Here is a 21,152-nt window from a genome sequence, read left to right as displayed (position 1 = left end):
TTTGACCATGGAGATAGAACATAGTAATTATGGCTTGCAGTCATTGATAGCTCTATCCTCCATGAATTTGTCGAATCCTCATTTAAAACCTTGGTGACCATCACTATCCCTTGTGGAAGCAAATTCCATAATTTAACTATCCACTGTGTGAAGAAGTAATTTATTTTGTTTGTCCTGAATATTCCAACATTCAGGGATTCTGAGTGGAAGAAAAGCTTTTCTCAATGCCCCTTTACTACACCACATATGATTTTATACACCTCTATCATGTCCCCTTCTTAGTTGCCTTTTCTCTAAACTAAAAAACGCCCAAATGCTGCAATACTTCCTCACAGGAGAGTTGCTGCCTCTCTCTTGATCAATTTGATTGCGCTTTTCTGAGCCTTTTCTTATTCTACAATATCCTTTCCGAGCAGAGGCAATCAGAACTATGCACAGTATTCTAAATGCAGTCACACCAGAGATTTGCATAACTGCATTATGATATTGGCAGATTTACTGGCAGTCCATTTCCTAATGATCCCTAGCATGGCATTCACCTTTTTCATCACTGTCGCCCACAGGATTCTGTAGGAAGAACTGGATTGTGTAAAAACTATATCATCATCATTATTTGAATTTATATACCACCCTATTTATCAGGGATAATTCAAATATTCTCCAGAAGAAATAATAAAGATGCTTAATTCACCTTAATTACTCTTCCTAAGACAAGAGTATGCATGCTGAAGTATTCCAATTGGAAGCGAAATTGCCACCATTTGCACTTTCATCTGAAGTCAGGTATGGAAACAACACAAGCAAATACAAAGCAGGATTTGCTATCATTTTTTTAGTCCATAAACGTTACGGAAATAGTTCTCCTTTCCCCCCTTCATTTCCCCCTCCCACACCAATAAAATTAATTACATAATTACTTATGCTAGTTTCGGCCACAGCAGACAGAGAGATGAACAGTATAGGTTTTAGCGAGAGCCGAACTGTAGCAGAACAGAAACAGCACTAATTGTGATGAATGCAGGATGGAATTCAGTGCCTCCTTTCATTTCAAAATGAGGGCTGGTTAACAACTACGTAGAGGCTGCTGCAAACACAGCTCCACACACAGCTGCTGTAATGTGTAGATGTAGAAGCTGTTTACAGCGTGGACTGGTCTCACCGCCCAAAGAATATCCACACCAATGCTGTACATTCCTGGCACAGGAAAATACTACAAAATACAGTGGTCAACCATTGTTGCAGCCAAAACTCTGGTTTCCAACAGTGGCTTGTCAAATTCCTCTGAGAAGCTTAAAAGTGGGACATGAAGGCAACAGTCCCTTTCCTCGCCACTCACCAAATGTTTGCCCCCAGTAACTGGTATACAAAGATATACTGCCTCTGTTTCTGGAGGTTTCATTTAAATTTCATAGCTAATAGCAACTATCCTCCAGCCACAGCATAGACTGATGCATAATAATAATTATTGCTTTCCTTTTGATCCCTTTATAACAATCCTTAATATATGTGCACAATCCATGCCCAGAACAGGGAAGTTAATGAGCTAGTCTGTTGGTGGGAGGGGGGCGTGCTAGGCCAGAGCGCTTATCATTAAGCTTATGAATATGTTAGGGTGTGTGAGGAAAAGTACAGAACCTCTTTTACTTGAAAGGTTTCAGCGCAATAACTAGACCAGTTCTAAAATAGCATTGCTGACATACGCAGAGTGAACACTTGAAATTTAAATCCCTACAGAAAAATGATGTTGGGGGTGTGTGGAAATCAGCTAATAAAAACTGGGGATTGATTCTGAAGCAAACTCACATTTTAACTTGCGAGAATGTGGGTTCTCTGCAGAAGCCAATCTGGACCCAATTCATACATTTATCTTTAAGGCAAGATTGTGAGCACAGAGATGCTCACTTCCTATTGGCTTCCTAGCCAATAAATGCATAGTTTGATCACACTGTCCCACTGAGTCATGTGAGCACCTTCTACATCAGCAAGGATGGAGGGGTGACACTGTTGTGGGAAGTATCTACACATTCTTTTGTTATGTGGAAACCAGCTACAGGGGAACAGTTCTGCAGTACCCACCAGATTACTATGTAAACATCTGAATTGGAGCTCAGGCTCAAATTACAAGCTATCCTAAACAATAGCCACAAACCTAAATTTCCCAGTAATGATTTGTTAAAGAAAATGGGTGATATGATGCTATTCAGCATTCCCGATTGCCCACATCAGAGAGCTGCTCAGCTCCAAATAGCTGGACTATGCATTTCAAACTCTGCTCACTGTGAAAGGCACCATACAATCGATAAAGCACTATCTGTCTACCTGGAGTGAGAGAGTGCAGAAGGACAGAGACATAAACATCTGAGATTCTGAAAAACTGGTAAAGGGATGTGGGGCAGGCTTCAAAATGACCATATTTTTTGCTCTATAAGACACACCAGACCATAAGACGCACCTAGTTTTGGGGGGACGAAAACAAGAAAAAAAATATTCTGAATCTCAGAAGCCAGAAAAAGCAAGAGGGATCGCTGCGCAGCGAAAGCTGTTCTGGCTTCTGGGATAGCTGCACAGCCTGCATTTCCCCTTACTTTTTAGGAGGGAAAAAGTGAGTCTTATAGAGCAAAAAATACGGTACTTCTGGCTGGAAAAAGTGGAATGCTTCCAGTTAAGACATGACATATTCAGGCAGCCATCCTGTACCCAGCTACAGCTTAAGCTAAATCTTATTGAATTAAGAGGTTCAATTGTCCATAGCAGAGTGCAAGGTTCAAAATATCTCTTGAGTATGGGACTACCCAAGATCATTTTTTCCCCTACCTCTACATTCGTATTTCTCCAAGTCTTGAGTTTTCCAGAGCTAACTTAAAGCAGTATGAACAGCTTAGGAAATTTGAACTAGTGGTATCTGGGGCCATAAAACAGTTTTAGCACTACATAAACTAGCAATGTATGTGGCCATAAATACTGAATGTTTCCCACAGTGGTATCACATACAGCTGAATCACAATCTTGAAGTCCTATGTGACATGAATCAAATTTCAAGTATTGATTTCTTTCCAAAGAGAAAGGCAGTTGTGCATTTTTAAACTGGATAGAGAATAAGCACGTCAGTGTATGAAAAACCTGTATTTCAGCACTGACTGCCCAGCTACATTCTGTGACTCTGCTGAGAAAGGGGGTATGACATGAGGAAATACTCTGCTGTTTTAGTGTCAGAGAAAAGCATAAACCTGGGGTCTTAAAAGCATGTTCCTTTCATATTTCACAGACATACATATACAGGGTGAGCCCTTTAAAAGAGGCCCCATGGATACAGAGCACACATGTTTCACAGGGCCTCTTTTAAAAGACTCACCCTGTATTGTGCATATACTGACATGTGAAAAGTAACATTAAAAAATGAACCCTGAAATATAACATACAACAATTCTGCTAAGTCAACGGTTAGAAGAACATGTGCTTTAAGGGCTGAGTCATGGTTTCATGTTGTTTTAAAGGGTGCAACGGATTTGGCAGTTATTCTTGCTTACGCTAGATGCTATGTTGGTCCACAGCTGACTTACAGTTAACTCCTCTGATCAACAATCCTTAAAAGCTGACAAATAAATTGGGTTATCCACAGTGGAGTAATATTTTTAAAGATACCTAAATTATGTAAAATGCTTTAAAATTTCTGTAAACTGCTTAGAGGCTTTGATGATTGAACAACATGGAAATCCTGTTAAATAAATATATATAGTGGTAACTTGGGTTTAAGAACAGCTTAGCTGATGAACAACTTGGATTAAGAACGCTGCCAACCTGGAAGTAGGTGTTTTGGTTTGTGAACTTTGCCTTGGAAGCAGAACATGTTCCACTTCCTGTTGAGTGTGTTCCATTTGTAAACTGAGTCCCCCTGCTGCTATGGAAAAGCACGCCTTGGTTTAAGAACGCTTTGGTTTAAGAACAGACTTCCGGAACGGATTAAGTTCGTAAAACAAGGCACCACAGTACATACATACAAGGTACCACATACATACATACATACATACATACATCCCAAAAGTAGATTTGTTAAGCTCTTTTGTAAGAAAAATAAATTTTGTCAAATTCAGTAGGACTTTATTTTTACGTAACTGTATTTAGGCTCAAACTGCTAGTGGTATCATTGGGTATGTACTGTATGTATCATTATTTACTTGAAATTATCTCAGATCTTCAGAACAGATTTCTTTTTAAGGGTTAACAATGGCTGCATGCATATCAGGCAGAAAAAGAGAGAGTTAAGTGTCCAAAAGAAAATGGATTTCCTGAGCTGGATGTCTTCTGACCTACTGCGAGGGGAGGCCCAAGGCATAACGGCAGAAGAGAAGACCACGTCTGAGGCAACCCTTCAGTCATGGCATCCCCTCCACCTTGAGATAAGGCAGAAATAATTGTTGCTGATTTTCGGTGCTGCCAAAAAACACCCCTTTTTGCCCACGTTTTTGGGCACAGCAGGGGGAACTGAGTAAACACTCCACGGCCTACCAGCGATGGTGAGCTCCAATCTTATAATTGTTTTGTTATTTTACAGTGTGTTAAGATGTAACACACCCTTGGATCAATGGAACTGATGAAGGGAGGAATGCAAATTGAACAAACAAACAGATGAATACTGTATTATCTTAAACTGGTTCTTGACATGGAGCACTGCACTGAGGTTACACAAACAATCCTGTAACCTTTTACCCTATGTTCATTATTCTAAGGGGGGAAACTAAGAGCACTAAGAGTATCCAGTAGATGGATAGAACTAAGCTAGACCAAGCAGCCAGTGAGATGGGAGAAGTCCCCAAATATGTGATAAAAAATCAGGGAACATTGGAATTCATTTCTGCACCCAAACTGAAAACAGAAAAGGAAATCAATCCTCATTTGTAGCATAGCTGGCAACTGCTGAACCAAAACATACATGCACACCTACAACAATGCCAAAATAACGACTCTCGCATAAGCCTCAAGCTGTTATTCATTTATAGGAGAGCTGTGCTTTATGGGGTTCTCTTTCATCGAAGGCAGAAAAATTATAGCACATTTAAAAAGGCACTGCGCAGAAGCCTCAACATCCTATGAACTCCTCTAATTTTAACCCTGCCTCTGCTGTATCCTACAGCTTCTTTACACTGGGGATGCAAATGGTGAAAATGATAGTAATTATGTAAGTAATAGAAATGATTATACTACCGCAGTTATATGCATATATATATCCCAGTAATTTAAAATGGGAAATATGTGCAAGGATGCGCACACAGCGTCATTTAAAATTTCAGGGGGGAAACACGCTTAGTTGTGAATTTTCTGCACGTGTACATCTTAAGGTAAAGGGACCCCTGACCATTAGGTCCAGCCGTGACCAACTCTGGGGTTGCGGCGCTCATCTCGCTTTATTGGCCGAGGGAGCCGGCGTACAGTTCATAGGCGCCGACTCCATGGGGCCTGAGCCCCCTCAAAAATTCGTTTGGGGGGGCTCAGCCCCCCCAATAATTTAGGAAAATTATTACCGTATTTTCCCCTCAAAAAGAGGAAGCGGCTGCTTTCCTGCATTCTGCCTCAGGGTCTTACTGCCCACCCTCCTCTGTTTCCTTGCTGTGTTTGCTCAAACGGAACAAAGAGCAGGGAAAGCCCCTCCCCTCCAGGCAAGCAGAGTGTCATCTCTGTGCTCCAGGAGGAGGGAGGGAGGGAGGGAGGGAGGAAGAGGAGAGAGAGAGAGAGAGAGAGAGAGAGAGAGAGAGAGAGAGAGAGAGAGAGAGAGAGAGCACTCTTTGCATTGGGTCACCCCAAATTCACCATCAGAGCACATAGCATGTCCATGGCTACAGCCTGCCCCCCAAAAATCACACACCCACTGTTGCCTGGGGCTGCAATGGTGCAAAAACGTGGTTACAAAGCATGGATCCACAGGGATTCTCAGGATTTTTGCATTGGGTCACCCCAAATTCACCATCAGATCACATAGCATGTCCATGGCTACAGCCTGCCCCCCAAAAATCACACACCCACTGTTGCCTGGGGCTGCAATGGTGCAAAAACGTGGTTACAAAACATGGATCCACAGGGATTCTCAGGATTTTTGCATTGGGTCACCCCAAATTCACCATCAGATCACATGTCTGTGGCCACAGCATGAAGCACAAAAATGATACATCATTAATATTCACCGCCCATGGCGGGCCCTCACAGGTTCACTTAAGGTCGGGGCAGCCCGGGGCTCGCCCCTTTCGTTCCCCCAGCAGCAGCGGTTTGGAGATCTTGGGCCCCCCCAATATTTTTTATAAGTCGGTATGGGCCCCCCCAATATTTTTTATAAGTCGGCGCCCCTGGTACAGTTTCTGGGTCATGTGGCCAGCATGACTAAGCCGCTTCTGGCAAACCAGAGCAGCACACGGAAATGCTGTTTACCTTCCCGCCGGAGCGGTACCTATTTATCTACTTGCACTTTGACGTGCTTTCGAACTGCTAGGTTGGCAGGAGCTGGGACCGAGCAACGGAAGCTCACCCCGTCGCGGGGATTCGAACCGCCGACCTGCTGCTAGGCAAGTCCTAGGCTCAGTGGTTTAACCCACAGGGCTACCCGCGTCCCTCGTGTACATCTTACTGACATAAATTAAAAGTAGATGCTCACAGCCTAACCCTACATGAGAGGGGGTTGGACTATATGACCCACGTGGTTCCTTCCAACGCTACAATTCTATGATTCTATGGCAGGTACTGTGGATGGGGAACCTCCAGATATTGTTGGACTCCAATTCTCACAAGCCACAGTCGGCAGAGCGGTCAGAGATGATGGGACAGTAGTCCAACGACATCTGTAGAGCACCAGGTCCCCTGCTCCTGCTATATGGACTGTAGCCGTTATACTTATGCCATGCCTATCGTACAGCAGCGAACCTTTGGCCCTCCAGATGTTGCTGAACTACAGCCTCCATCATCCCTGGTGAGTGGCCATGCTTGCTGGGGCTGATGGGAGTTGTAGTTCTGCAACATGTGGAGGGCCAAGGGGTCCCCACACCCATCATACAGTGTAGATGTGGAAAACTACCTTATACCTGGTCAGAGCATTGGTCTAAATAGTTCAGTTCTGTGAGCTGCTCTTCAGCAGTCCAGCTTGGAGATGCAAGGGACTGATCCCAGAAAACTTTGCACGCAAAGCCTGAACTCCACCACTGAGCTACTGCCCTTCCCAAAACCTTCCTACTGCATGGCCTTTGTCCATGCATGTACAGCTCTCCATCTGCAATCGTGGTATAATTTCTGTTCATTTTTACTAGTCCCACCAAGGCTAAAGAACGATGTGATGCCACAGGGATTGGCTTACAGCCAGGATGCACTAGATGCGTCCTCAGTCTGATCTAAGACTGTTGTTCTTAGGCTTTCTAGGGTCTCCCTTAAACACAAGGAAGGACAACAGAGAAGGAAGTGTGTGCAGGAAATGGCAGAAGCTGAAGTGGGAGAATAATAATTAATAATAATAATAATAATAATAATAATAATAATAATAATAAGGTACAGCAAAATGTTGGGAAGGGGATTTTACTTGTACCTGACTAGGCTCACTAGTTGAGTATTCTGCAGCCACATGCTCTGGAAGAAGCCTGTGGCATACTGTGGATTGAACACGCTGATCTGAGAAGGGATGGTTCAGCTTGGTTTCAGGGTGTTGAACTAGATAAATTTTTTTTTGTCTCTCTTGTTTCTAATATTGTTTTATTACTCTCCAATAGGTATGAGAATTCTATCTGGGTTAATAACAGCAGCAAAAATCAAGACTCTTATGTGCTGTTCTTCTCTGCCCCCAGATGTACAGATAATTATTTACAGTTGGGTAACTGATTGATTAATCAGGTGAAGCTGCCCAACTCATCAGCTAAAACCCTTTTAATCTACTCAGATTTCATTCTAATATCCCAGGCTATATGCTGTCGCCATGGCATATTATGAAGGTCAGGGCTAGGTTATATTCTTAAAATCTCAGTTGCTGTCTTTTTCTCAAGTAGAATTCTGCATCTTGTGATTGGAGGAATATGACTGAAAATCAGAGCTCCCACAATGGACAGAGCTTCATCCACATCAATGGGATTTCAGGGCTGGGATATTAATCACACTGCTGAAGCGCAGAACACCACACTGTTATATACACTTACTTGAGAGTAAGTTCTACAAACTATAGTGGAGCCTGCTTCAGAGTAGATATGAAAAGGACTGGGTCACACAGCTCCACTTTAATGGGTCACACAGCTCACATTTAGGCATTGAATTGGCGCCACTGTGTATAACTCTATTTTTCACATTTGAGGGCAACATTTTCATAATGAAGTCATAAAACAGACTGAGATTGAATCCTGACAAGACAGAAGTACTGTTTTGGGGGGATGGGGTGGGCAGATGTGGGGGACTCCCTGGTTCTGAACAGGGTAACTGTGCCCCTGAAGGATCATGTGTGCAGCCTCCGAGTCATTTGAGACTCGCAGCTGTCCATGGAGGCGCAGGTCAGTTCTGTGTCCAGGGCAGCTGTCTACCAGCTCCATCTGGCACGCAGGTTGAGACCCTACCTGTCTGCAGACTGTCTCGCCAGAGTGGTTTATGCTCTGGTTATCTCCCACTTGGACTACTGCAATGTGCTTTATGTGGGGCTACCATTGAAGGTGACCCAGAAACTACAACTAATCCAGAATGCAGCAGCTAGCCTGGTGACTGGGAGTGGACACCAGGACCATATAACACCGGTCCTAAAGGATCTTCATTGGCTCTCAGTGCGTTTCCGAGCACAATTCAAAGTGTTAGTGCTGACATTTAAATCCCTAAATGGCCTCGGTCCAGTATACTTAAAGGAGCGTCTCCACCCCCATTGTCCAGCCCTGACACTGAGGTCCAGCGCCGAGGGCCTTCTGGTGGTTCCCTCAATGTGAGAAGTGAGGTTACAGGGAACCAGGCAGAGGGCCTTCTCGGTAGAAACACTCTCCCTGTGGAACGCCCTCCCTTCAGATGTCAAGGAAATGAAAAACTATCCGAATTTTAGAAGACATCTGAAGGCAGCCAGTTTTTAAGGACTGATGTATGGGCCACATGATCGCCTGCAATGATTTTGAAAAGTTTTTTGCAGATAAAGCCGCTCAGATTCGGGAAGAGGTAGACTTCACCATGGGAGCAGGACCGGGGCGGGAGAGTGCTAGAGTCCTGTCTAGTCAAGTTGCGTGGGATAAATTCCAATCTGTTACCTCCCTGGATGTGGACAGGCTGCTTGGACAAGTGAAACCAACCATCTGTCTCCTTGATCCTTGCCCATCCTGGCTTATAAAAGCTAGGCGGGAAGGGCTGGGCGATGGGCTTCGTGGGGTGGTGAATGCTTCTCTCTGTGAGGAAACCTTCCCAGATCCACTGAAAGAGGCGGTTATCAAACCGCTTCTTAAAAAACCATCTTAAGATGCTGCCAATATGGCCAACTATCGCCCAGTCTTGAATCTTCCATTCTTGGGCAAGGTGATTGAGCGAGTGGTTGCTGAACAACTCCAGGCACGCCTGGAAGAAGCGGACCATTTGGATCCCTTCCAGTCGGGATTCAGGCCTCATCATGGGACTGAAACTGCCTTGGTCGCACTGGTCGATGATCTCCGGCGGGCTAGGGACAAAGGTGAGAGCTGTTTCCTAATTCTGCTAGATCTCTCAGTGGCTTTTGACACCATCGACCATAACATCCTTCTGGACCGTCTAGAGGGGCTGGGAGCTGGGGGCACTGTTATACAGTGGTTCCGCTCCTTCCTCCTGGGCCGTGTTCAGAAAGTGGGGGGGGGTGAGCGTTCAGACCCCTGGGCTCTCACTTGTGGGGTGCCTCAGGGTTCTGTCCTCTCCCCCATGCTTTTCAACATCTAAAGGCAGCCGCTGGGAGAAATCATCAGGGGGTTTGGGCTGGGTGTTCATCAGTATGCGGATGATACCCAGCTCTACCTCTCTTTCAAATCAGAACCAGTGAAGGTCCTGTGTGAGTGTCTGGAGGCAGTTGGAGGATGGATGGCAGCTAACAGACTGAGGTTGAATCCTGACAAGACAGAAGTACTGTTTTGGGGGGACAGGAGGTGGGTGGGTGTGGAGGACTCCCTGGTCCTGAATGGAGTAACTGTGCCCCTGAAGGACCAGGTGCGCAGCCTGGGAGTCATTTTGGACTCCCAGCTGTCAATGGAGGCACAGGTTAATTCTGTGTCCAGGGCACCTGTTTATCAGCTCCACCTGTTACGCAGGCTGAGACCCTACGTGCCCACAGACTGTCTCGCCAGAGTGCATGGCCCTACTAAATTTGATGCTGACCTGTCATCTATTGTTTATAAATGGACAGCATGAAGCAGAATTCTTAATTTGAAGTTTAACTATTCCATATGTACCACTAGGTCAGTGAGATACTGATCTCTCTAAAGTTTAATTACTTACTGCTTCCCCAATACCTTTTTCTCCCTCTGGCCTGGCACAACAAAGAAACTATGTCTCTGCGCATGTTTGACAGACAAGTCTAAAACCTTGCACTGAATAACAACGGAGGAAACGTTATTAAAATATTCCCTTGCAGCCCACAAACTGGCTAAAAGCACTGACAGACCAGAAAATTACATTTGCTCTCCATTTTCAGAAAGGACCATATTTTGCACCCTTGGAGCCTCCAAACCCGGGGGGGGGGGGAGAGACTTAAGATATATATAGTACTCACCTCTGTATTTCGCTAGATCAGGGACTTTCTTTAAAAGAGGTTACTAATCATTCTTATCTTAAACCATGCAATTTGTTTTCATCTGGCACCTTCTCCTTATCTGGCCGTCACCATCTATACGCATTAACAGAGTGCAAAATCTTTCTACAAATGGATTTACTACAAGTATTAGGACAAACCCAAAGCAAGAGTGAGCTCTTGGCCTGTACTTAAAATGTGGTACATTTCCTTCCATTACTTGATCAGTATCATCATGCAGTAATTTCCAGCTGAAAAGTGTAAGTAACATTTGGAGTCACTTGGCAGAAAATCTTCCTAGAAGAAAATTTACTGAAGTTCAGCAATTTTTGTATGTGAGCTGCTCGTTTTCCCCTTGCTGGGAAATCAGTGGCTAGCTTGTATCTTTTATTTGGGATTTGGCGCTTTAAAAAAGGAAAAGATATGTGCATCTGAAAATCTACACTATATATAGTCACCTCCATCTTCCCTGTTCAACCCCTGTAACACTGTGCCCACAAAGGATTGCTGCTTTCCTTATTAGTAAAGAGACAAGCTGAGAACTACAAATACTCACAGTGGGTGGGTACAGAAAAGGCAGGAGAAAGTCGGACCTATTCCCAGCCCTTTGTCCCTCCACTTGTATGAGGTCCCTTTGCCAGCGTTCTCCATGGGGACACAAATCTAAGGGCCACACTACGCATGATGTTCAGCAAGCCTTTAGTTCTATTTTATTGTAACGAATACCTAGCATATAGGGTGGGGAGGACCAAGCTTTACACCAGTTTCATTGCTGCTTAATTTTAAAATGTTTTATTTCTTGCTAGCCACTATGACAGCTTTGTTACAGGGCAACCTTTAAGTACTGCAAGCAAATAATAAATGAATAAAGCAAATAAGCTGGCACCAGGTCAAAATTTCCACCAGATGCTTGTTTGGCATTCTTGCAAAGTGGAAGGTAGAGCTAAAAAGGGCTGTATCTTTTTTTTGTTTCTAACCAGTTTTCCATTAGGAACCTAGGAAGCTGCCTGGTACTGAGTCAGCCATTGGTCCAGCCAGTACTGTCTACATGGAATGGCAGCAGCTTGCATAAGCAGCTTTGTTGTTGTTTATTATTGTGAACTCCTCTGTGATCCTCAGACAAAGGGTGGTATAGAAATTTGACTATTACTACTACTACTACCACTACTACTATTATTATTATGTTGGGGTGGTGGTTGGTTAGCATTAGAAAAGAAGGAGGAAGCAGAAGATTCTAGTCTAGTATCACTTTTCTTTCCTTTCCTTATAACAACAACAAAATTGCCACTGCTTCAGTCAGCAACTCATCAGCATTATTTTCTTCCTTACAAGGGCCCAATGTGAATGATGCCCTATCATTACATAATACCATCTGCAGGGGAATTTTGGGGGGGAGGTGGGGAAGGTAATTTAAAAAATGAAACTGCTACCATCTGATCATGGTTCTAGACAAAACAATTATAATATGACTGACTGTTTGGTCATGGGGTGATTTCTGTGATCATGAAGACAACCCCTGCAGAAGCATCCGTAAGTGGAAACTGCCTGCAAGGATTCCCCCACCTCCCAGTGTCTGTCATGCTAGAGACCTGTGTTCCAAGACATCTTCATGGTGTCATTAACCATGATTCATGGACCAGCTTGTTTGCCTTCTTTCATGGGTTTTCCCACTGCAAAACAAAGACAGATTTGTTTTTATGGAGCATTCTTGTGGCAACTGGAAAAAAATTATCGCACTAATGAGGCCTGTTTGAGCATCAACAGCGAGATGAGAAGCAGGACTTCTGTATCTTTTTTAAAAAATATCTTCTTATTTTGAAGCTGGGTTTTTTCCATCGTTGAGGCGAGAGTCCCACTGAAAATTAACAAGGCAGTCACCATGGTGCAGAGGAATGCAGTAACACTAAGAGGAACTGAATAGATAAGATGACTCCCTGGGAAAGAAGAAAGACTGAAAGCTACTCATGACATTGAGATATAGATGGGATGGGGTGTTGATTTGCCAGTGCTAAGTCTCCCCCTGCCTGCAATTATGTACTACTCCCAAAACACCTAACTACCTCTCTACAACATCTTCAGCATGCCTATCACAACAATTTACATAGTATACTATTTCAGATTAAACACATTAGGAAGAAATCTAGCTGGACTGAATAATAAATAACAGCATTCGTAAACACCCTGGTCTTTCCAGATGCTAAAAACCTTTTGTATCCCCCTACTTTCAAGGCTTCACTAACACTGGCATTGATCCAACACAAGCATCATTATCTCATCTTCAATTAATAGATGGTAGGAGACAAGGGACACTCAGATAGCAACCCTATCTACACTTAATAGGGAGCAAGTCCCATTGAACTCATTGGGACGTGTTGGGCCAGGAGCCAATACTACTCTCCTAAATGCTGCCACCACCCCTGGCTTTAGGTCTGAAGGAAAGATAGTTATCTTTACAAGAGATTTGTAGGTGAACCAGAAATTGCTCCTTTACCCACAGAGACGTCAGGCAGGCAGTAGTTTATTCAAAGATTGTATGTTTAAAAAGACCCCTTTCTCTAATAACATAAGCAAGTTACATAAGAAAAGGGTAGGCTCTCTTGATGGACAATTCACCAGGTGAGTTCAGGCATTGCCCTAAGTGCAATGCACGGCCTTCAAAGTATCAATAGCACACTCCTTCTTCTCCGAATACGGAATGATTATGTTGTTATTACCCTTAATTTATATACTGCTTTTTAACTCCCCCAAAGAGTTTAAACACACATGCAAACGCAAACAAATGATTCTATGAAACACACACACACACACACACACGTACAATAAAATGCTGCATATCAATTTGATCTTTTATTGTGTTTTTAATATTTTGTTGGGAGCCACCCAGAGTGGCTGGGGCAACCTAGTCAGATGTGTGGCATATAAATAATGAAATTATTATTCTTATTACTCAGCAAGCAAAACAGTGTAAGACAGCAACGTCACAACACAGGAGGATTAAACAGTGGTCTCCCTAAACCTACATAACTAACACTTAGGGGCTAGAAACCTGAATAGGCAATAATAAAATAGTAAAAGAAGACTAACCCACTTAGAAGAATTAAGGGTTCAGGGTGAACAAGTAAACAATGGAAATAATGGCAAAAAAGGAATGCTTTCAAATATCAATAGCTGTCAAGTACAATCCTTCAAAAGCTTAAGACAAAAAAAGATATTGGCCTTTGCTTCTTTAGAATGACCAAATGAGCCCTTACACAATGATTCTCCCCAATGCCTGCTGGTTGGTTTCCATGTTTGACAGAAGAAATTGAAAGTTGCTCAGTTGCTCTACTACTACACCTGAAGCTAAGAGCCAAAGGCCCAGAGCAGGCCTCTACCTTAAATGGTGTGTGCCTGTGTTCAAAGGGAAAACCATTTCCAAAGACATTTTAAAAAACCAAAAAATGGTACTGTATATGATTCGCTTTAGGACATTAAACATGAAAAGTGGCTGGCCCATATTCTCAAAAAAAGTAAGCATAATTTTTAACTCAGGAGACTCAGATGGTTTATGCAGTCATAACCAGTCACCAAAAAATGTAGCTATTTATGAAGTGCTTAACTGATTTGACTGATTTTCTGGAAGACCAGAAAACCAAATGCAACAAGATGAACGAGGGAGGGGAGAAGAGGGTATTTTATTGTAATGTGAGGTGTATATTCTCTACATGTGGCAAGCAGGGGTTCTCTAGCCTTTATTGGAAAGGCTTGGCTTAACTAATATTGAAAACCTATAGTAGGGGAATGTGCTTTTTCTCCCCTCAACCCAGCCGCCCCTAGGAAGAGTTTACAATTTTCCTGCATTAATGATTACCTGAACTTCCAAACATTGCTGAACTACCTCAAACTTGTTCTTTCACTGTGTAGCTATAGCTTCAATTATATTGGGTAATTGTACCTACTTTCCTGCGAGCGATTTGTGTGCTGCTTTAATTAAAACAAACAGTGTTTGTTTCATTATTGTTCTCTCATTACTAGAAATGAAACAACAAGACTAAACTAACCCAACCCAGATTACACATCAAACAGACTGCAACATAACATTTCAAATGGATTTTGACATATTTTCCCACAGATCAAGTTCAACAAGTTGAACAGCTTCTGCAATTGGAAAGACACATCTGCATCGCCCTGTTGAGATACCTGAGCAGTCAAAGCAAAAAACCACCCCACATCCTAAGGGAAAACTTCTAGTCTACCTTAGAGCCTCCAGCCTGGTGATCACCACCTTCAAAGCAAAACTGAATTTTTCACTGTGATTGTTGGCTTCTGGGTTTGTATACTGAATATAGTGGGAGATGGGGAGATACAGGTAAGTCAGCATTTCACTCAAGACAGGCCACAGGCATGTGGACCAACTGGATGAAACACAATTCCACACAGATTCAGACATTATTCACTTGCACCAGAGTATCACTTCCCTTCCTCTCCTTTCTTCCCTTTACTCCAGAGGTTTGGGGAACCCCCAGAAGCAGATTTGAGGAAGGCAAGAGGGGAAAGAGGGAGAGCGTGCAAAATCCTTGCACCAATGGAACACTTGCCGTAACACTACATGGAATTCTATCCTAAACTTCATGCGACTTAATGTTTCTATGCATGTGTGTCAAGTTGGGGAAGTTTACATGTGGTGGCTTTCTCTTTTTATATTCACAAGGGGATATGTATGTGTGAAGCAATTGCCGCTTTAAAGATTCAAAAGTTGCTATGTCACAGAAAAATGCCTGAAACCTACCTAGCAAGTTCTAGAGTTTTTTCTTATGAACACTTAGTCCAATGCTATACTCAATAGGATCAAGGTAAAACAAAACAAAAAAGAGTCACAAAATATAACTGTCTTCCTTCTGGGTTTGAAGCCCCATCAGATTAACAGAATGGTAAAACTGACCCAAGGCTCCTCAGTATTATTATAGTTTATCATTAATAATTAGACAAAAGCCGTAGTGCTTCTAAAGAAGCAGCAGGGAATTAAATGATGCTTTGGAAAGTGTCCAGGAATGTGTTTTCTCCAAGTATCCTAGTATTTCAAGATTGTCCCATGAAAGTCGGATGCGGCTGATAAATTATTATTCAGCAACCTACAATTTCCCCCTCTCTCACACATAACTCACAATACATCAGAGGCTAAAAATAAACGGCTCCACACACTTAAGAGCCACTTGTAAGTGAGCAGCCCTGATCCTGTTTACTTTGTTGTCACAAAACTAGGGCAATCTTGCTCTCAATTAACCACTTGGTGTGTGCAGACACCAAGCTACCAGGAGGAACGAAATGCCAAGTTCTAACTTTCACTGCTTTGCCATCCTTTCATTTCTTGATCAAAGACTCATGTGAGCACCACTAATTTGCTAAGAAATTAAACATGAAAGGGGAACGCAATTCTGCAACTCACTGAAGAACACTGTGGGCAGTTAATGATTAATTAGCATTATAATACGTGACAGGCTGGTTTCACAGAAGCAGCTTGTTTTGATTCTGAATTTGTTCAGTAGAGGAAATCTTTAAGGATGATGCCAGAACTCCTGTGGCAAGCAGTGCCGGTAAGTTACCCTCAGGTTTGGCAGAGCTGCCACACGGATCATGTAGTTAAAGTCTGGCCAAGGTAGATGCTTTACAGACAACTCCAAATCTTTTAAGGTTTGTCCACTGACCCTGGGAGGACTCACGATAGACCCTCTAAAATGAACACATCCTTGACTTACAAGTTGCAAAAACAAAAACAAAACAAACCCAGGTGCAAGCTGCTGAAACAATTCATTTGAAATGATACAGAAGTACCATTTCTGAGGATGGCTTCTGCATGCTGCATGCAACAAAGCACAAGGATTCTACAGGTTTTGTTTCTAGGTGAAAGGTTGAATGCTTAAGGTAGGCCTTGAATTGATGACAAAATTACACTAATGAATGATATGGGACACAATGCGCTAAAGACAGCAGCTTATAAGAAGAATCAGGAGAGTCCTTTTTATTCAAAGAACTGCTTTAGTATCCCCAAACTTCAGCAGTTCACAAGTTTTATATGCTAAATAACTGAAGGCAGGAGGAACATAAAACATCCACAGTCAGATCAATAGTCCACTGAGCCTTGTAACCTCTCTCTTAGGCTCACAGGAAAACACTAGCTAATGATCTTCCTAGCTTCAAAAGCTAATGGGAAAGATCACCTAGATCAATTACTTTGTGCTTGCCCCATTGCTGCTCTTCCCATTTTCTAGAAGTGCTGCTGGAGACAAGTTCATAGTCTAGAATGGATCATTGCTCTCACACAATAATGGAAGTTTTATGTTCCTGTCTTCAGCCAGGTGTCGCATCATGCAAAGCTTAACTACTGTATTTGGATAGCGACAGAATCCACTGAGACAGGAAAGCTGAATTCCCTACTGTTCCTTGGGTAACCATTTTCCAAATATGATTTCTTGCCTTGCAATGTATAAATAAACAGAGCTTATCCTGTTTGCCTGCAGAAAAGACAAAGAGCAGAACAATAGTCTCACTCTTCTATATGTAACTCTCCTCTATTGCCAGAGCTGGCATTTATATTCAACATGCCAGCTTCAGTAGAGAAAAGGGACAGAAATAACAAAAAATGAGGAAAATCCACATAAGTCCTTCTACAGTGCAATATTCATGCTTCCTGAAGAACCATATCCAAGTAGTCATTATTCTGCAGGGGATTATGAAAAGGGGATTATCTAAATGACTGATTATTTGGTAATTTTGACTGTTATTTGAACCTATCTTCAGAGCTCTTGAGTTCCACTAGAACCCTATGGCCAAGCTAAAGAGTCATCTCAGTACACAGCTACCATTAGAAAAAGTAAATAATAGTGCAACATGTGGGCACCCTTGCCATTGAACTGAGATGTATAACCGTTTTAACTTGGCTCTGAAGTTTTTACTTACTTGCCCTAAAATAATGGTAAGGACTGTGCAACCTGAACCTTCACACAGCTCTGAAACGCAACAGTGTTTGATTAACATATTTATTTACATGTTGATTTTTCTCACGGCATTTGGTTTCACTGGGTTAAGAAACAGAACTGTCCCAAACTTCCAAGCCTTACTCATGTGAGTTGCTTTTAAGGCCTATTCTAATGAGTAGGAGGATGAATGATTAATAGACAGCTCCTCTCTTACCGCAACAGCATGCCATGCCTTACTCAAGATGGGCTTACCAATAGTTATATTAGTGCAATATTTCAACATGCAACATTACTCCATCACAAATACTGAAGGATCAAGGGTGTTACAGCCTTTGAAGTGAAGTTGCTTGGGGCAAGGATCTGTTTGGCAAAGAACACATTCTTTGTGCTACTCTCTGTACAGCAGAACAAACAGGAGTGAAGCTGAATGAAAGGTGTCTTGTTTATTTACACACAAGAAATGTTCCCCTTTGCAGTGCTCACCTTGGTGGGGTGGATGGCTTCCAGTATCTGCAGAAAAGGTACTGCCCATCAGCGTTGACCAGATGAGGAAGGTCCCGATATGGGACATTCTGGGGAGTCTTCCGTGGGGAACTTTCCTCTGGCATTCTAGAAGAGTGACCTACAAGGTGTGGAAAGAGGAAACACACACTTTTAAGCATAACTGCCGGAAACAGTCTGCATGCAAAGGAATCCGTGAACACCATACAAGGAAGAGAGTAATCCACAGATCAACTTGCACTATCCAAGTAAACCTCTTCCACTTTCCAAAGATGCACAAACCTAGGCTGGATTTCTTCTGCTCCATGCAACTGCTCTGCAGATTGAAGGCTCACATTTTCTTTTTGCAGGAAGAAAATGCTCAAAGGGTAGAAAGGAGAAAGAGCACCCAACCACATTGCCTCATTATGGCTTGTAGTCCCCACCACTCCTCATCTCCCATCTGTGTTTATTTTCCATCAGTTTAGGGAAGCGGATCTTACACACACAAAAAAGATTTTAGCTGCAATCAAGTACAAATTGTGAAGCTCCTGTATGGATACAAGAAGCCAGCTGCATAAAAGATTCATCATCTCTCTTTTTTAAAAAACAACAACACACATATCTCCAAAGAACGGCACAAGAGACACTGTAATGAGGTGACTGACACTGCCTTGTTGCTATGATCCTTTCTGACATGTGAGGGAAGGGAGGGTAAAAGAAAACCCCATACAGAACGTCGTAACAAACCTGATTTCATCCTGTGCACGGTTTGCCGGCATTGCAAGTCAAATGCAATCAAGGAGAGCGCTTTGCACGTCGCCGAGGAGCCGCAGGAACACCCCGCCTAACACCCAGCACCCCGCTAGTGGCTAGATCAATTCTTCACCGTTGCAAACGGCAGCTAACTGAGCCGCTACCAGCAGCAATGCTCACTTCCCACCCCTCCTTTGCAAGCTCCTGTGCTCTACAGGGGCTGGGCTGCCTGCGATCGGTTCTCGCTCTAGCTCTTCCCCCTCCCGCGCTCCTCTTTGCAAGCGCTCTCGCGCGCGCTCTCTCTCGCAGGAGGAAACTGGTCTTAATCAATTTACCACTTCTTGCTAATTTCAACACTCCCCCACCCCGCGCCGTTCTTCTTAAGCAAATCGCGCGTGTGGGCTGGTGGGAGGAAGAAGGTGGGTGATAAAGTGTAGCCGTGGTGGGGGGGGGGGGGAGGAAGCAAGCAAGCAAGCAAGCAACAGTCCGCTTCCCAGAAGCTGCTCTCTCGCACACGCGCTCGTACACAAACATCAAAGGCACCTTGAACATTCAGCCATGGACCGGTTAAACTGAAACTTCCCAGGCGGGGCCGGCTGCAGGTTGCTTTCAAACTTTGCTGCCAATACGAGGTCAAGGGAAGAGATGGAAGGGGGAGGAGAGAGATGTCTTTACTGCTGCGACCCCGGTTGGAAAATACCTGGGGTCCCTGCTGCCTATTCCTTCCGCAAGATCTGCTTCCAAACACCCGGGGATTAAAGCCACCAGGTTACTGCATTTGAAAAGCAAGCAACCTTCCCCCCGACCGCACGCCCTCTGCTTGTGTGTTTTAGGGCTTCAGGAAAGGCAACGGGGAGACCCGCTTTCTGAATAAGCCCGTGTTGCGGAGCGGCAGCAGCGAGCAAGGAGCAGATTCGGATCCAAGCAGGCGCCCGCCGCGAGAGGACGCGATCCGCAACTCCGCCGAGGCGCACGCGTTGCCTTTCCCGGCGGCGGCGGTGGAGGCGGGGATTGTGGCGGGCGGGCGAGAGGAGAGGGCTTCGTTACCAGGTGCCGAGACGCGCCGGGCTGCTTGCCGGGGATGGTGCCAGGCGCGGAGCCGTTCGCAGGCAGGTAGACCTTACAAAGCGGCCGAGACGCCCGAGGGGTTTATTCTAAGGCCGAGGAAATAAACGCCTTCCCTTTCTGCTAGGGCAGGCGGGCGCACAGGAGGAGGAGGAGCGGCGGCGGCAGAAGGAGCTCTTCCCCACCTCCTCCGCGCCTTGCTGCGAGAGATCTTCCCACTGGTGGCCACGCGCGGAGACCTGGCTTGCTGGCCACGCCTGGGGCCGGGTGACTCCCCTGGGGCGCCTGGGCGGAGCCCTTCTTCCTCCTCCCCCGCGCCGAACCCAGAATCTGAGGGCATCGCCTTGTTGGGTATCAAGGAGGGCAGCGCGGTGTTATTCCTCCTTGGTGGCGCCTCTGGAGGAGGACCTAAGGAGGCCTCCACCTCCGCATACCTGCCAAACGCCTCCGCCCGAGGGGTAAAGCTGCCAGTGGGCAGGTGGTGCCACTTGGCGGGGGTTCTGAGGGCAGAAGGCCTGGGCCCCGCTCAGTGGCGGACCCTGAAGCTTGGGGGGGGGGGGGCTCTTCGCAACCAGCAACAAGGCCTGGGTAACCATTGTTATCTTCACGGGGGTTGCTCCACGACAGAGCACCACGTGTGTGTTTTTTTTTTTTTTAATAAACAATTTTACTACTACATTTCAGATTCTGATTAAAATTGCTGCACTGGCTTGGCTCACATGAAAAAGTCACGTGTGAAATCCCCCCATGCCTTTATAGTTTTAAAGTTATGAGGAAGATGAAAAATAGGGAAATGTTATATACATGCGTGAATAAAGTTGCTTCTTTATTAGCCTCCAGGATTAGGGACCCTGAAGATTAGTTCATTACTGTAGTTTCATAATAGATCTGGCCCCATTTAGGGGAATGAGCAGGTGAGGGCCTTTAATACAGCACACTTAGCTCATGGCATTGAGGCACCACATAATACTGCTATTGAAAAGGGTTATGGGGTGGTGGTCATAAGACCAAGGTTTAAAATTGCCTAGATCAGGGGTTAGCAATTTTTTTCAGCATGGGGCCGGTCCACTGTCCCTCAGACCTTGTGGGGGGGGGCAGACTATATTTTGAAGGGGGGGAATGAACGGATTCCTATGCCCCACAAATAACCCAGAGATGTATTTTAA

General features: G+C 44.3%; 1 protein-coding gene across 9 annotated transcripts in view; it reads right to left on the bottom strand.

Annotated features, from left to right (window-relative positions):
• MGLL (monoglyceride lipase) overlaps positions 1–21,152 on the bottom strand; it is an 84,714-nt gene that overhangs the window by 57,541 nt on the left and 6,021 nt on the right. The window contains exons 1-2 of one of the 9 annotated variants that reach the window (XM_081900500.1): positions 19,969–20,242; positions 18,169–18,307 (exon numbers count right to left, since the gene is read on the bottom strand). In XM_081900500.1, coding sequence (XP_081756626.1) covers positions 18,169–18,256 — 88 coding nt within the window. In that variant the 5' untranslated portion in view covers positions 18,257–18,307; positions 19,969–20,242. Of the gene's footprint in view, positions 1–18,168; positions 18,308–18,468; positions 18,591–18,915; positions 19,441–19,464; positions 19,882–19,968; positions 20,243–21,152 lie in introns of those variants that run through there. The other 8 variants (XM_081900495.1, XM_081900498.1, XM_081900496.1 and 5 more) reach the window with 8 other exon arrangements.

Source organism: Podarcis melisellensis, assembly GCF_964234715.1.
Source record: "Podarcis melisellensis genome assembly, chromosome: 2".
NCBI lineage: Eukaryota > Metazoa > Chordata > Lepidosauria > Squamata > Lacertidae > Podarcis > Podarcis melisellensis.
The sequence above is the reverse complement of the archived record's forward strand: the minus strand, read 5'-3'. Positions and strand labels throughout refer to the sequence as shown.